Here is a 17,240-nt window from a genome sequence, read left to right on the forward strand (position 1 = left end):
GGAATCTAAATTAGAAAATGAAAAGGATACCTTGTTCAAGTGGAAGTGGAACACATATTTTCAGTATGAGACGCACTTATTTATTTTAATTATTCAAATACAATGATATATCTATACTAATGGATGAGAGAAATAAATTCGCATTGAACTTGACACGCCCCAACCCTGATATCCCCAAATACCAGGGTAGGCACATGCTGGCCGACACCCGAGGATGAGAAAGCCATTAAAAACATATATACCGATAAAATATTTAATTAGAAAGATATAAACCGATGCAGAATCATGTTCAGAGCATACAATTACTAAGAATAATATGGAAGGTTTACTAAGAAAAGATATGAACAAGGAAATGATACCTATACTGAGAAGACTCAAGGATAACTAAGTTGAAGTGCCCTGACACCGGAATCATGTGCCTCGATCCTAACTCCTGGGGGGGGTGCAAAAACAAAAAAGGTGAGTGGACCAAAGTTTATAATAATACTATTAATAATAGAAAAACCATTTTCTTTATGAACATAGTAACCTCCTGTTTTGAAAACACACACACACACACACACACACACACACACACACACACACACACACATATATATATATATATATATAATTCTACATATAGGTTTTATGAAAAACCCTAGCATGCCATGTAAAACATTCGTAAAACCTCTGTAAATCATATAAGTGAAGTACTCAACTAGGGGTATCATAGTTGTCTGAAGGCAGTACCTATCCATCACCCGAAGGTGAAGCTGTTTAAAATAGCATATATCCACACCGACACTAGCCGTAGCTAGTGAAGCTGTCCAACACCGCTTTTGGTGGTGAAGCTGGAGGTATATAATAAATCATATCTCACTCCTCCATCATATGTGTCAATGGCCATAGACAATACCTGTGATGTGCGGATGTGTCGTATGATAACCCACTAGGTAAGTACCAAAAACATATCTCAAAACTCAAATCAAGTCCGGAGTTCAAAACTTAAGTCTCTCAAATCCAAGATAAATTACATTCATAAATCCATGGAATCTCATATTTGTAAACCTGCAGAATAAATCATATTCGAAATCCATAGAAATTCATAACTAAAAATCCAATGATTCATGATAACCTTTAGTAATATATAAATTCGATAAATTATAATTATTTCGTAAAAGCAATCTAAATAAATCATAAGTATGAAAATTCGTAAAACTTATTATAAATCATGCTCCATTCATAAAATATGAAATGCATGCGAGGCTAATATTTTATAAAAATATATAAGTTATGAAGGGGTCCACTCACTAGTTTTCCATTACCCGAAAGCCACTCGAACTATCGAGAATGACATCACTTCCTGCCAACGCGTCTAAACACAATTAGACACCTTTTAGTAAAACTATACCTAAATGATAGAATCTGGGAAAATAGACAACGGATTTGAATTCGGCCGACTTGCCAGAAAATCGAACAACTCCAAAAATTTCCAAATTTTATAGGAATGAAACAACTTTCGTACTGTGACTAAGACCAAATCAGCCGGGAAAAGCCTCAATTTCACTAGAACCCATCGAAAACCCTAAAAATTGGTTGTTCTTGATTCAAGTCCAACAAGCTCTGACGCCTTAACCATTGCTTGGGCTTTGTTCCTGAGGGTTGAGGAGAGTCCATTGGTGATGGTGGTTGACGGAGTTAGCTTCAAGATCGTAGGATTTCCGCCGTGGCACCCCCCAGAACCCGCGGGTTCCATTCTTCACGAAATCAAGGCTAAATCTAGTGAATTTTGATTGGAAATGGAAGATGGGAGATCATGGAATGTTTTCCAGGTGGTGGATAACGGGGATTTAACGGAAAAACAAACAAAAATCACGTCAGAATAGCGTGGAACGGGTCGAGTCAATGGGGAGGAACCGGGTCAAGGGTGATCCGGTGCTCCTCCACTCTCTCCTTTCCTTTCCTTTCCTGCTCTCCATATTGGTCACTCTCTCTTCTCTTATTTCTGATTGGGCGTCCCGCCCCTCATTATTCTCTCTTTTATCTCTTCTTCCAACCATCCGTTTCTTCTTTTATTCAATCTGGGCCACACACGTGGCTTTCCAGATTTTGCTCCAAAAATCTGGAGCTTTCTAGAAAATAATCAATTTACTAAAATGTCCCCGACTTTAAACGTTAATATCTCCTTCGTTATAACTCCAAATTGTGTTCCGTTTGCGTCCACCTGTTCGTAGCGACAAGTACTACGAGCGTACGTTAAGAAAACAAATCTTACGTGACACGACAAGACGGTCAACAAAAGTCAACATCTTTGCCTCGAAGGGAATTTTTCGCAATTTCACATTTTAAAATTATAAAAACCATAATTTTTGGGAACGGGCGTTACAGAACTCGTCATTCACAAAATTCAAACATAAGACTTCTCACCTTTTATTTTCCTTTTTTTTTTTTAAGTAAACGAATGAAACATCATAAATAAGAATAGTAGACACAACTAGTGCTCCCGTTCCTAATAAGTAATGCCATAAATTTTTCCTTCAAAATACCTCATGAATATGGTTTAGTTCTGGAAACTGCCCGTTTGATGGGCCGGATGAGACAAACTATTACCAGTTAAAATAGACTCAAATCCTAGCCGTTGTTTGATGCAAACACCACAACTTTCATGGAACAAGTACACCGTCGCAATGGCCTCCCATGCCAATGATGCAACATTGCAGCGTACCCGTGCCAATGTAAGTCCATCTCCAGTTGATGTCGAGTTAGATGAAGTTGTAAGAGACTCATTTGCTACAATGGACTTGCAATAAATAATTTGGCTATTTCGATAGGTCATAGTGAGGTTAACAGTTAGCTGGTCTATGTGCATTCACAAACAACAATTCGGTGTAGTGAAATTTGGTCTTACAGCAATTAGATAACAGCATCATCAAATCAAAATCAGAACGACAAAAACAAATTTACGAATAGTACGACAAATGAAGTAAGAATAATCATCTTGCAGAAGTTCCTGATCATATAGAATTTATATCAAAACTCAGAATCACTAATGAAAGTAATGTTCAACAATCATCCACATCCGACAAAACTTCAACTCGAATTGATCAAAGCTGATAGATCGACTTATATGTCCCGCACAAATCTTTGATTAGACACCAACACATCTGTCATAACCACTCAAAACCCGTCTAATTATTCAAAGCTCATCCTCCATCCTCAAGTACTCTCCAATATCAGTCTGGTGAAGCACCACAATTCCATTAGGGTCCAACTTCCTACAATCTTGAGTAGACTTGGCAGCAATCCCGAAACCCAAAGGCACATCTGACATTGAAAACACAACCACCCCATCACCCGGCACAATATTGTCTGTAATCCTCCCCAAACCACCTTTCAAAACATGGTTTCCATACAAGAACGACATCTCGGAGGTAGGTTTAAGCCAGACCTTGTGTTTAGCATTTGATGCCAATAAACTCAGACACTGAACGGTTAAATGGAACTTACCACCATGAGTGAACCTACCAATACAGGTGCCAAGAGAGACTAACTGGGTCCGAGCTATATTTGTAGCACGCTTTACTAGTGATTCGCTAACATAGTAAACTTTGTTCTTGTGGAGGCGAAAGCAGTAACGACCTGGACCCAGGTCTGGACCTTCATGAGATGGATTCTCGACAATGTTCTTGAGGTTGTTGCCTGTAAACTTGAACAGCTTTTCAAACACTGTCGTGGTCTCAGTCTCGTCTAAAGGTCTCATCTTTGTCCGTGTTAAGTCTTCTAAGGTTCTGTACTGTTGATAATTCCTAAACACAGCACCATTCATTAATATTTAAACACTTTTCAAGAGGCACACAACCAGTGGAGCATGGCTTCCCAGAACGATCATCGAATATTTCAAGCAATCATCTTCATATTTATTTGCAGAAACTTAATTACTCATGAATTGTATGCTTGATATATTCTTTGAAAAAATTATGCAAACAGTTGAGTTACATAAGTAAAACAATGCAAAAGGCACAAAAACATGAACAGCTCCAGAACCACCATCTAAACACAAAACAAACCACAAAATGCCATAGTAAAGTCCATACGAACTTAGTTTCATAAGGCAACATAACTATCTGAAGCTGTGACGAAAGCATTTGCAAAAATATTTGATAAGTTTCTAAATACGGAGGTATTCAATAAAAATATAATAATTTACTCGTGTTAACTCAAGAAAGGGGAAATAGGGGAGTTTCGAAACAAAGGTTGCCAATTTTTCGCTGTCTAATGTTTTAACAAGTTGAACTTTTATTCTCAGAAAAGAAACGTCAGACCACAAAACTATGAGTTAGTTGTATGGTGACAGAGCAAAGAAAAGATAACTGAACTCTAAGTCCAAGTTCTAGGAAAATCTATACCATAAGTGTTGAGCGCTGAAATCCAAAGGCTCTGATACCATGTTAGACGTACATCCACTAAAACCCAAGAAGCTCAAGTTGTCTGAGAACTGACCAACAATGTATATGAAGCAAAATACCGAAAGAGATTGAACCAATGGCTTAAGTACTATTTAGCAATAACGTCGGCAGTGAAGTGAAACTTTACCACAAGTTCAAAACCCCATAACTAACCCCGAAAACCGTCAGGGCCTGCCCCAAAATGCAAATGGAAACAAACCCAGTTGCAGAACAAATCAGAAACACAAATAAAAGCAATTCAAATGCTCAAACAGAAATCAGAAATTCAAACAGGAAGCCATAACTCACAGATGACAGAAATTTAGGAAGAAGAATAATTTCAAAAACCAAGTTAATGAATTAATCCTACATAGTAAACCAAGAAACAGAAACAAAAGCAAACGAAACCCAACAAGAATCAATTAACACTAAGATTAAAAGAAAATAAGCCATCGAGCTTACCTACAGGAAGAATAGGCGGAAATAAGGAGAAGCCTTTTGAGGTGAGTCGATGTAGTGCGCGGCAGCGCGAAGCGGGAAGCAGAGAGAAGAATAAGGAAAATAGGTTTGAGCGGCAGGTTGGGAGGGACTAGGTTATGATCACGTGTATTAGGGTGTAACAACAATAAATCGTATGCAAAATACATATGGGCCATGTGGCATTCAGATTAAGATAGATGATGGGCCAAAGCCCCAGATCTGAACCATTGAGTGGGGCTAAAATACGTAGCCCACCTAGAGAGGGTGTAATTTCTTTTATTTATACAACGATTTTTATATGCTAAGGGGATGAGAAAATAAATTGGTTGTAAATTTATTGTTTCCGAGATTTGATCATAAAACTTCTCATTTACATGTAAATAGGAAGAGGAATAGACTGTAATATGTTTTTTTTGCATTTTTAAGGCTTAATAATTTATTTTAAAGACTTAATTCCAACCAGAAAAAGATACATGAAGTACTTTTTGAAAAAAATAACATTTTAATATTCATAATGAGAGGATCAAACCTAATTAACTAATTATAGTATACTACTACAAAAATGTTCTCCAGAAAGCAGTGTTTCTTTTGTGTTCCAACTTCGAAGCGTAACGTATTATCTCAAACATCTATTCCAAGGGGTGAGGTGGAACGGAAAAAACCCCAAATTTCGTTCCGTGGGACAATGCGTCCCATTATCTTTGGCGCACCAAACGTAGGACGAGCGCGTTCCGTCCCATTATGTTCTGTCCCATCCCACGTACCAAACAGTACCTTAAAATGAAACAGAAGATGGTGGGACAATCTCGGTCCATCTTTTTCCTTGCGTACCTCCTCTGCAACATATAATTTTCCAATTCACATGACTTAACGTACGCCCGCCTAGCCTCCGTTTAGCCCCGCCTAGACCCGCTTTGACCCACCTAGTCCCACCTAATCCCGTCTAATGTCCGCCTAATATGCTTTCCAATTTTATGACTGACTACAAGTTAATTGCAGCAGTCGGCTACCATCCAGTGCCTAGGCTGATTTTTAGAACACTGCTCCCAACAAATCTGGAAAACCAAATAAAATAATATAACTAGAAAACACATACTCTAAATTGGGTAATCTGGTCAACCACAAAGTTCACACATTTTATGACCAAAATCTGCTCCAAATCAGGCTTGCGAGGTGGCGTTTCAATGACAAAAAAGTCGACTACAACTTTGCAGATGAAACTTTTATTTAAAAAAAAAAAAAAAAAAAAAAAAAAACCGTCATCTTCAATAAAGTATTGGTAAAAAAAAAAAATACGAAAAATGTCAATCTGACAACACTGTGCATCTTTCTCCATTTAATTGCCATAATCAAACGGCTTGGAAATAAAATCTGAGATTTTGAACACAATCATTTTGAAAGACTCTTGAATCTACTCCAATTATAATTACTCCAAAAATCCTTTGTTTCATCGCTTTTTGCACAAAGTAGATTTGCATGTTCTACAATCAAAATATAAAACAAAGTATTAAAAATTTCTTAATAACAAACAAATTATAACTAAGATTAGGGTAAAAATGTAAAATAATATGACTTATCAGAGGCTGTTATGAAGATTTTGCAACATAATTGGTATAAGAACCAAAAGGAGGTTGAAGCTGAAATGTAGATAAAGGTAGCGGAGATGTGATATGGTTCCTTTGGAACACCCGATGAAACTACAAATCCAGGATTAGTATTTGAGTACCCAATGTTGTCATCATTGAACCACAGGGAGATTTGGTACTATAGAAGAAGAACCAACATCATATACAAACCCATTGTGTAGATTAGTTTTCGTTTGAAAGATGCTAATTTTTGTAACATTAGCAAATCTTTCCCTTAAATTTGTCCACATCCCTTTAGAACTTGGACTACCAAATACACAAGAAATTGCTGATTGTGACGAGAGTTGTTGTGATCAATGTCATGAATTAGAAATTGTAGTAGGATTTCGCAACAGTGGCGATGATAATCATCAATCAAGAATTAGCCGCACCAGAAACGGAGAGAGAGAGTGAAACTGATTTTGTTTTCATTCATTGTTACTCAACGATTATAGTAGTTTGAGAGTTTACTTATACTCTCACAAGGCCTAACAATAAGGTCATTGGATTACTTTAACATCGTTTTACTGACACAGTTAAATGACTTAATGATTTTAGATTTAAATTTTTTTGTTCTCTTGTTCAAAGATGATATATGAATTACTTGAAAAATAGACATTTTAGATCGTTAGAATAAGTAGTTTGGATAGAATAACTATAAGCACAGTATTCGTTCAACAAGGCATCCCTCAAATAAGATTATTTTATTAATTTCAAAATCTTCAGGGCTGTAATAAATAATGCAGAATGAACAATGATTATTCGATTAATGATGATTACAACAAATTTCAGCATATGTAACCAATAATGAACTCACAAGCAACATATATCTAGTGTATGACAAATTAAAAAGTAAAAAATAAAAGGTATAAATTGCAAGACAGCTGAAAAAGACAACGTCCATGCTAATCCACTTATTCTCAACAAGTTTTCGGGCCGCACTTTAGACTGATCACAAGTAAACAAGTAACAAGGTGAAGCTCTCTCTTGCAGAAATTATTTGTGCTACCAATCTGGAACCTGCAATGTAAACAATATTGACTGTTAACAAAAATAAAGAAGATTTGTAGAGAGAGAGAGAGAGGTGCAAGGTTCACTTACATGAAGAGATATAATAGGAATTCAAAAATTTTAGTATTTATGAGTGGGTGGTGGAGGAGACGCGTAATAATACGGTGGTGGCGAGAGAGATGGTGGAGGTGGTGACTTATAGAAATAAGGAGGAGGTGGCGATGGGAATGTGGGAGGAGGTGATGGATATGGGGGTGGTGGTGACTTGTAAACATAAGGAGGTGGGGGTGAAGGAGATAGGGGTGGTGGTGACTTGTAAATATAGGGAGGTGGGGGCGAAGGAGAAGGTGGTGGTGGTGATTTATATACATATGGAGGAGGAGGTGATGGAGACGGTGGTGGTGGTGACTTGTAGATGTAGGGTGGTGGAGGTGATGGGGATGGAGGAGGAGGTGATGGTGAGCGTGGTGGTGGTGATTTCTAAATGTAAGGAGGAGGTGGGGATGGAGAAGGAGGAGGTGGTGACTTGTAAATATAAGGTGGAGGAGGTGATGGGGAAGGAGGTGGTGGTGTTTTATAAATGTATGGAGGAGGTGGGGACGCAGAAGGAGGTGGTGGTGATTTGTAAATGTAAGGAGGAGGTGGGGATGGAGAAGGCGGTGGAGGTGACTTGTAGATATAAGGTGGAGGAGGTGATGGGGAATGAGGTGGTGGTGATTTATAAATGTATGGAGGAGGTGGGGACGGGGAAGGAAGTGGTGGTGACTTGTAAACATATGGTGGAGGAGGTGATGGGGAGGGAGGTGGTGGTGATTTATAAATGTATGGAGGAGGAGGGGTTGGAGAAGGAGGTGGTGGTGACTTGTAAACATAAGGAGGGGGAGGTGAGGGAGATGGTGGTGGTGGGGACTTGTAAACATAGGGGGGTGGGGGTGATGGAGAAGGAGGTGGTGGTGACTTGTAAACATAAGGAGGGGGAGGTGAGGGTGAAGGTGGCGGTGGCGGTGGGGACTTGTAAAAATAGGGAGGTGGGGGTGATGGAGAAGGAGGTGGTGGTGACTTGTAGACATAAGGAGGGGGAGGTGAGGGTGAAGGTGGTGGTGGGGACTTGTAAACATAGGGAGGTGGGGGTGATGGAGAAGGAGGTGGTGGTGACTTGTAGACATAAGGAGGGGGAGGTGAGGATGAAGTTGGTGGTGGGGACTTATAAATGTAAGGCGGAGGTGGGGACAATGAAGCAGGAGGTGGTGAGTTGTAGACATAAGGAGGGGGAGGTGATGGATAAGGTGGAGGTGGTGACTTGTATACATATGGAGGAGGAGGTGATGGTGAGGTTGGTGGTGGAGATTTGTACACATAAGGAGGAGGAGGTGATGGTGAGGGTGGTGGTGGTGATTTATAAATGTAAGGAGGAGGCGGGGACGGAGAAGGAGGTGATGGTGACTTGTAGACATAAGGAGGGGGAGGTGAGGGAGGTGGTGGTGGTGGAGATTTGTAAACATAGGGAAGTGGGGATGATGGTGATGGAGGAGGTGGTGATTTCTTGTAGTAAGGCGGTGTTTGGTGACGATAATGCGGCGGAGAGGATGACCTGTAGAAATAGGGTGGTAGGTATGAAGATGGAGGTAGTGGTGGAGATGAATGAACATAAGGCTTGTCATAATTAGCTGCTACATTTGTGGCTATCATGCATATAGCCACGGCATAAACCAGGTATGGCCAATGACTAGCCATTGTGTGACTTGTATGTCTTCAACTTCAAGACCAAATGGTTGTTTTTGAGTGAGAACTGAAAAGAGTTTCACAGCTTATATAGTGATCCCTTCAATCACAGAAGCATTTGTTTAATGTTAAATGAAGTTTCCAACCTGTAGTCTAGCAGTTGGGATAATGGGTTCCCACTAGCCTTTGCACAATAAGGGTCTTCATGCAAATGTACTTGAAATAGTCTTAGATTAGATCATGCAGAACAGGCTATAATGGTTCGAAAATATATTATTAAAAAAGGATTACACCTATTTGACATTCTGGATTAATTCTGAATTTGTAAGAGGAAGCAGTTGAGATTAGGTTTTCTTAATTAAGAACTTTTCCTGTGGAATTTGGAATGTATCAACTGTGTTTGGTGTTAAATTAATACAAACCAATATCATTAGCAATGTGAAATCTTGCAAGTTTTCTGATATGTCACTAAAGTCTAAAAAGCAAGTAAATTCATCACCCAAATATATTAAATGCCTTGCATATTTGTACCATAAAGCTTTTCATGTCAATTTTATAGAGCACTAGCAGGAAGATAGCAGCAATATGATGATACCAAGTACAAGATCATCAAATTGGTGTAGAAAGAACTAAGTAATTAGGTTTGAAGGTTTTGGCTGTCATAAAATTAAGCTTTTAACATGGATATTTTGAACTAGTTTAATCTATTGAATGGGAAAATTCAAATTTGATAGTGTAATGTGGCTGATGCCTTGGCAATCTCAGAACTAATTTAAAATGCAACACTAAAAGAGGTACCAACATATAAGGACGTATATTGATAACTAAGGGCACGTCCCGATGACGTTCTGCACAATGATTTTTGAAGAATGATTTTGTAAACCGAAAACGACAAACAAAATTTTGCATTTTTATGATTGGAAAATTGTTTGGTAGTTTAATCAGAGAATGATTTTTTAGAATGAAAACCTGTATGATACCAATATTTGAAATTAAAAAAAAAAAAGTTTAAATTTGTGATCGATAGCAATGGCAGCGGTGGTAGAGATGGTTGTGCAACAACCCGTCTTCAAATATTACGGTTTTTATAATTTTAAAACATGAATTTACAAGAATACCCCTCAAGGCAAAAACGTTGACTTTTGTTGACTGCCTTGTCGTTTCACATAAGATCCGTTTCCTTGGCGTATCCTTGTAGTACTCAGCATTACGGATGTGTGGGCGCAAGCAGAATCGAATTCGAAGTTACGATGAACGTTTTACAAAATTACGAAGTCGAGGGGCAAAGTAGTCAATTCACTATTCTACATATTAAGGTTGGATATTTGTTTTATTTTAATAATTTTCTAGAGGGTTTTGTGGCCATGGGGCCCACACCCCATTTCCCCTTCATCCCCGTGTTTTCCTCCCCCCCCCCCCCCAAATACTCTCAAACTCTCCCTTCCTCTCATCACTCTCTCCCCCCTTTGTAAAACCCAAGACACTGAGCCACCCTACCTAGGCGAGACTATGATACCCTAACCCTATTATCACTAGCCATTCACTTGACTAGAGACAATGGAATGAGCCCTGAGCTCACTGGTCTTTCTCCCTTTACACGGTGAGTCACTGTTCATCATCTTCCCTGACGAATCACCGCGACTTATCATCGTTCTCGACAGAGGGTAAGGTTCTAGACCATTCAAAGTATCTTGCCCTCACCTTTCGATGAAGACTAACCCATTCATGTGCGCTTTGGTATGATTAGATGTAGAAATGACGCGGGGACCCCAAACACAATTTTCCGGAGAGCGTCCGTCAACTTTCAAGCGGTTTTTCGGCCAACTCTGACCACGACACAGCCCTAAAATGGTATGAACCTCTTCTTCTCATTCTAAGCTTCATTTTCATATCTAGAATGTTGAAAATGGTAAATAAATGAGCTTGAATGGAGCTCTAGAAACTTTGCCCATATTCCTACCAATCCACGGCCTAAAACCAGGTCGACCCGATCCATAACCCAAAATCGAATCCAACCCAGCAACCCAAAACCCAGACCCGACTCAGACCCAATCCCAGTTTCCATGGTCCGCGTGAAGAGGGCTGTCATGATCGGTGTGTGGAGCACACGCGCCTCCACTAGAGGTATTGTGCTCTGCCGCCATCCATGGCGGCGTTGATGAATTTTTTGGCGACTTTTTCAATGACCCATCTTGGCTTGTGTGGTGGCGCATAGGGGAACCCAAGGTCCTTTCTTAGGTTTTTCGACATGCCGAATCCGAATCTGCTGTCCCTTTTCCCAAATTCTAACATTTTAGTAGAGTTTTATTAAATGGTCTCTATTTGTGTTTAGGTGTGTTGGTGGGAAGTGACTCTGTCCTCTCTAGTTCGAGCAGCTCCTCGACAATGGAATATTTGTGAGTGGACCCCTTCGTAAATTGCATGTTTTCATAAAATATTAGGCTTGCATGCATTTCTTATTTCATGAATTGAGTATGTTTTATATTATGTTTTACGGATTTCTATATTTATGATTTTGGAGAATTCATGATTTATTCACTTTTATGAAATAGTTTTGATTCATTTATTTAAGGTTTATAAAATGGCATATTTATGGAAATCACGTTTATGGAATTGCTTATGATTTCAGATGATGAGATTTTAAATGTTAAGCTTGGTATGAGATTTTGATTATGTTTTTCGGTGCTTATCTAGTGGGTAATCATAAAGCACATACACACAGCACAAGTATGTAGACGTCTATGGCTATAGGACACAGTTGAGGATATTTATGACATACTCCCAGTTTCTCTGGCGAAGTGTGTGTGTGTGTGTGTGTGTATTTCTTCTCTAGCGTAACCTAGAGTTGTACAACTTCACCTTCGAGTGATGGACCTATAATGTTTCTTCACTGGCATAACCCAGTGTCGTACAGCTTCACCTTCGGGTGATGGATATGCTTTCGGGCGACTATGATACCCCTAGTTGAGTACATCATTGATGTGATTTACGGATGTTTTACGGATTTGCCTTCGGGCAACTATATTACCATTACTGAGCACTGGTTTACACGTACATGTTTTACGAACGTTTTTCATGACATGCTAGAGTTTTTAGAAAACCTACTATGTAGTATTTTGTGTTTTCAAAACAGGGGGTTAGTATGTACAGAAAGAAAATGGTTTTCTTATTATTAGTATTATTATTATTATAAACTTTGGTCCACTCACCCTTTGTTTTCCGACCCCTTCAGGAGTTAGCTTTGAGGCATACGATCCCGACGTCAGGGCACTTCCACAACGGTATCTTCGAGTCTTCTCGGTGTGGGACCCACTTTCTTTGTAATCTCATTTATTTTTAAAATATTCCTTTCGTACTCTATTAGTTGTATACTCTGAATACATTCCTACAATTGCATACTTCATTATATTCAAATTTACATATTTTATATACGTTCGTTCTTTCTTTATAACTTGCATGTATGTTGAAATGGCTTCGTCACCCTCGGATGTCGGCCAGCACGTGCCCATCCTAGTAATGGAGGAATATCAGAATCGGGGAGTGTCATGTTGAGACGAGAGGTAGCAATGGTGGTTAGTGAGATGTCAGCAGTGGTAGAATATATGTGGTGACAATAGCGAGATAGGGGGCAATGGTGGAGGGATTGGTGGCGGCGGCAGTTGCAAAGGTAGCAGGGGATGGTTGTTTAGGGATAGTTATGAAATGGTGGTTGAAAGGTGGGCAAGATCGATGATGGTGGCTAAGAAGGAGGTGACGGTGGCCATGGTGGCAAGGATGTTGGCGGTGGTGGGACGTGGTGGTGTTAAAGATGGTCACAACGGTGGAGATGATGGTGGGACAATGGAGAATGTTGTTGTGCTGCTGCTGCTGGTGGCTGCCATGATGACAACAATGGTGGCATACATCATTTTATTTTTATTAAAATTCTCTTTGTTTTGTAATGTATCTCTTACTTTTGATAACTATTCTTGAAAATCAGAGGAAGCATCAGTTTGATATTCTACAGAACTTACGTTAAATATTATTTTCTCTGTTTTTCGTTTTTCAAGTTTAATTTCACAAAACACTCTGCCAAAAGCATTTTCAACCGTTTTAGTATTTGCAAAACCAAAAACTGTTTTGCAAAACGTTAACGAACATGCCCTAACTTTTTCGAGTCATATTTTATAGGGAAAATTAGAATGTCCTACATCTTTTCTATAGTTGTTAGATTAAATATTCATCCCTTTTAAAGATTTGATTAAGGTGCTTTGATCATTTGCCACCTCAATAATTTTCTATTTATTTAATCTTCATGTCATTAATTTAAATGCATTTATATAGAGGCATAAGGTAGCTTAGCAACTAATTGCCTATAATATAGGAATTTAATTTTGTCAATCCCCTTCTACGCATTAAATGACATTTTTTTAATAAAATAAAATAAAAAATTAATTAACTACTCCTCATTACCTTATTATCAGTATTTAAAAAAAAAAAAAATCTCTTTCTATTAAAAATGTCTCAATAAAAAGTCTTCAATACATATTTTTTTCATGTATAGATATATAAAAAATATACTTAAAACTTATGGTACATTTGAGAACAAAAGTATCGACTTTTGGTACGTTTAGATTTCAAATGTACCGAGAAACCAAATGTACCAAAAATTCAAATGTACCATAAAACCAAATATACCCATTGTTATGTAACCCTTTTGGTACGTTTCGATTTCAATACAGAGAAACCAAATGTGCCCATTGTCAGGTAACCCTTTTGGTACATTTAGATTCCAAATGTACCAAAAGATCAAATGAACAAAAAATCACAAATGTACCACAAAACCAAATGTCTCTATCAGATAACCCTTTTGGTACATTTACATTCCAAATGTACCGAGAAATACAAAAAATCAAATCCACTCTAAAACTAAATGTGTTCATATTATAGGTAACTAGATGTAACTATATAATCAAACAAATCTTTATTATGCGTTGGGTCTTCTAAATAATAAAATCTGACAATTTTTTTTATAAATATTCTACTATATTCACAAAAAAAAAAGAGTTAAATTATAACAAACAATAAAAAAAATGCATAGAGATGGATAATAAATGCATAAATATAGGGATAAGAGGAAAAGAAAAAAAAAACAAAATGTCCAGGAAAAGTTGTGAAAAACTAAAATTCTAAACAAAATAGAACTTATGTGAAAAATTGAAATTAATAACCAAAATTTTAGGAAAATGTTTGATCAAATTTTCAAAAGGAGTGTATGTTTAGTCTAAAAAATTAAAAAAACGAGGCGTCTATATCAAAACGCCCCTATTTTATAATCATATTTGCTATACTCAATTTTACATGCATGCGGTCCAATATCATAGTGGACAGAATGTTGGGTTTTTATCCATGCGTCCTGGGTTCGAAACTCTTCATTACCTAAATTATTGTAATATTTTCGAATTCTCTCCCCTCTTTTGAATAATAATGATAATAATAATAATAATAAATAAATACATAATAAATAAATAAATGAAATTATAAAAATAAAAATAAAAAAAAATAAAAAAACCACCTCAATTCTACCTCCTAAAAATTTGACCAAAAATAATTAAAAAAATATTTACATCCTAATATCCTATGTTCTAGAAAAGGCCTAGTCCAAGTAGTCATTAGTGATGAGTCAAATATGCCCTATAACCTAATTTTGCCTCGTAAAGTTGTAATGTGTCTGCATATCAATATTCGAACCGAACTACTATTGATTATTGGATATATTAAGCATTTAATATTTTCCTGTGATATTGTTTTCGAAGAAAAAACCATCTCTGTCCAATAATCTATAGGAAATTTAACTTCGGCAATTCCACATGCATCCATGTATAGTGAAAGCATGAAGTCAATCTGAGTATAATTTTCCTGTGGCAATATTCTGCCAAAATTGCATCCCAGCTGCCAAATTCAAAGGGACCCTTAAAATAAAGATTTCCGTTATGGTCCAAGAAAATGATGACACTTACTGTTAGATCTTAATTCAATGGTGGAAAAGAAAGTACAATAATAAAAATTAAACAACCATTTACCATTAAATTCAGATTGAACGTGGTTGATCATAATTTTCTTGAATCATGGAGTCTAGATGAACGGGTCTTCTAAACCAAATTAGTAACGTATAAGGTAGTTTTGTATTTGTTGGTGAAGAAGATAAGGTCGGTATAATATCATATTGTTTGTTTATATATTAAAGAAAGAAAGCAATAAAGTTCAATGTCTACACGTTCTTTAGAAAATGTCATGCATGATATGACGTGAGAGTTGATCACTCATTTGTGGTTGTTACTTCTATTGATCTCCCAGCTGCTACAGCCTACATGCGCTACATATTGGCCTTCTAAATCATAAGTGTACCGCATACGTAGGAATGTGCCACACCTTGCACTCAAAGTCAAATTCCCTTAGCTTACAATTACAACATATAGTTGTCCACAGAAAAATGAGTAAAAAAGAACTTAAAAGTTTTTTGCACGAAAATTACTATCAACGCTCCATAAAAGTCATCGCACTTTTTGAAGCTCAACCTCCGCCTATATTTTTACTGAGGAGTGCATGATAATGATAGCTGCCAAAGAAGTCATTGCACCAGAGCCGAAGTGCTATTTCTCCCTCATATTTTTACTTGGATTTGCATGATAATAACAAATCTTTTTGCATTTAACTACAAGAAACGCAGAAATTTAAAAGACATTTCCTTACATGCAGTCTCATTGAAGTTAGCCCAACAAAACGCTCAACAGATATTTGAACCAGGGAGTGATTTCCGCACTCCCTCCTTTTGTTATAACTATCGGGGTAAAACCAATCAAAGGAGAATCAATGGGCATAAACAATGAGATGAGCGCAGAATGGGAAAAGAGGAGTGTGGAAATCATTACCCGTTTGAATACCGTCTCCTTAGAAATTAAAGAAGATGAAATTGACCAAGTGTGTATTAAACAGATGGTAATCACAATAACAATGTATCTAATGATTATTATCGTCATGTATGGCATTTCTGTAATGTAATCTATCTCATGTAAACCAAAAGCAATTACATGCATCTCTTGCACTTGGTTAGACGTATGATAGAGACTGTACAAGTCTGGCATAGTCGTATAGAAGAAATACAGGAAACCAGAAGTTAGCAATCAAACGCTAAGCTTGGCGCGGAAATCTGTGCTTACAAATGGTTCTCTAATGTCGTCTAAGCAAGCCATACGTATCCGTTCAGGTGTCGCGGGATTATCAAGTGGAAACCAGTCATTAGACCCTACTTCTGCTCTTGCAGCTATAATGGCGTCCTTGATGGCGAAAATGACAGCTGATGCCAATAAAAATGGTGGCTAACTAACAACTTTAGATGAGTGGATGGCCTTCACATTTGGATGGCCCTATCAATTAGTAAAGGAAACAACAAAAAGGTCAACAGAATGGATCTTAACTTACGCTGGGCGGCCAAGTAAATTCGATCTCCATAAATACAATTGAAGCCTCAAGTAGTTCGAAGGACATTCACCTACTACAAAACCAAAGCTACTTGATAATGATAGACAAATTAACCCAAGGGCATTCATCGACATCTTGAACCCCACCCATAACACTTTTAGACAAATTGCCTTTCAAAGTATCCTTTAATTGGATAACATGCTTTTCTAAAGTAATCAGCATACCTTCAGAAGTGAAGTGAAACGCTGAATTTGAAGGGGGCATCATTTATGGAAGGAATCTTGTAACTTCCAGGCCCAGATGTGTAGAGGCAACCAGGCGAGATCCATTTATGAGCAGGATCGCCCTGTTGAATAAGAAGAGTATCCAAGATAACTCTAATGATCCCAAGAAGAAGAAAATAGAGCACACTCTTTAAAGAAAGCTCACAAAACAAACTAATTAGCAAAACTTTTCTTATTTAGCTCTAGGCTTTGTTTCTCCTTGGATGATTTACAATGCTTGAGAACTTGGG

At 37.7% G+C, this 17,240-nt stretch overlaps 1 protein-coding gene and 1 non-coding gene across 3 annotated transcripts; both read right to left on the minus strand.

The window, feature by feature from the left end:
- Positions 1–2,966: 2,966 nt before the first annotated feature.
- Positions 2,967–5,041, minus strand: LOC137716213 (uncharacterized). 2 transcript variants are annotated; one of them, XR_015960669.1, is made up of 2 exons: positions 4,890–5,041; positions 2,967–3,788 (listed from the first exon to the last, which is right to left on the minus strand). It is a non-coding gene; the product is annotated as an uncharacterized LOC137716213 (transcript). The 2 variants fall into 2 exon arrangements; XR_015960670.1 differs by having other exon boundaries at positions 4,894–5,028.
- A 2,169-nt stretch (positions 5,042–7,210) lies between these two features.
- Positions 7,211–9,315, minus strand: LOC137714929 (uncharacterized). Its single transcript, XM_088690972.1, has 2 exons — positions 7,634–9,315; positions 7,211–7,552 (listed from the first exon to the last, which is right to left on the minus strand). Exon 1 carries the CDS (start codon positions 9,275–9,277, stop codon positions 8,024–8,026), a length of 1,254 nt encoding a protein of 417 aa, XP_088547098.1. The 5' UTR covers positions 9,278–9,315; the 3' UTR covers positions 7,211–7,552; positions 7,634–8,023.
- Between the last annotated feature and the right edge of the window lie 7,925 nt (positions 9,316–17,240).

This window comes from Pyrus communis, chromosome 3, assembly GCF_041283825.1.
Source record: "Pyrus communis isolate YQ-2024b chromosome 3, ASM4128382v1, whole genome shotgun sequence".
NCBI classification, from domain to species: Eukaryota; Viridiplantae; Streptophyta; class Magnoliopsida; order Rosales; family Rosaceae; genus Pyrus; species Pyrus communis.

Bases quoted from the DNA above. Each gene is read 5' to 3' on its own strand.
- LOC137714929 (XM_088690972.1), bottom strand. From the start codon at position 9,277: ATGGCTAGTCATTGGCCATACCTGGTTTATGCCGTGGCTATATGCATG.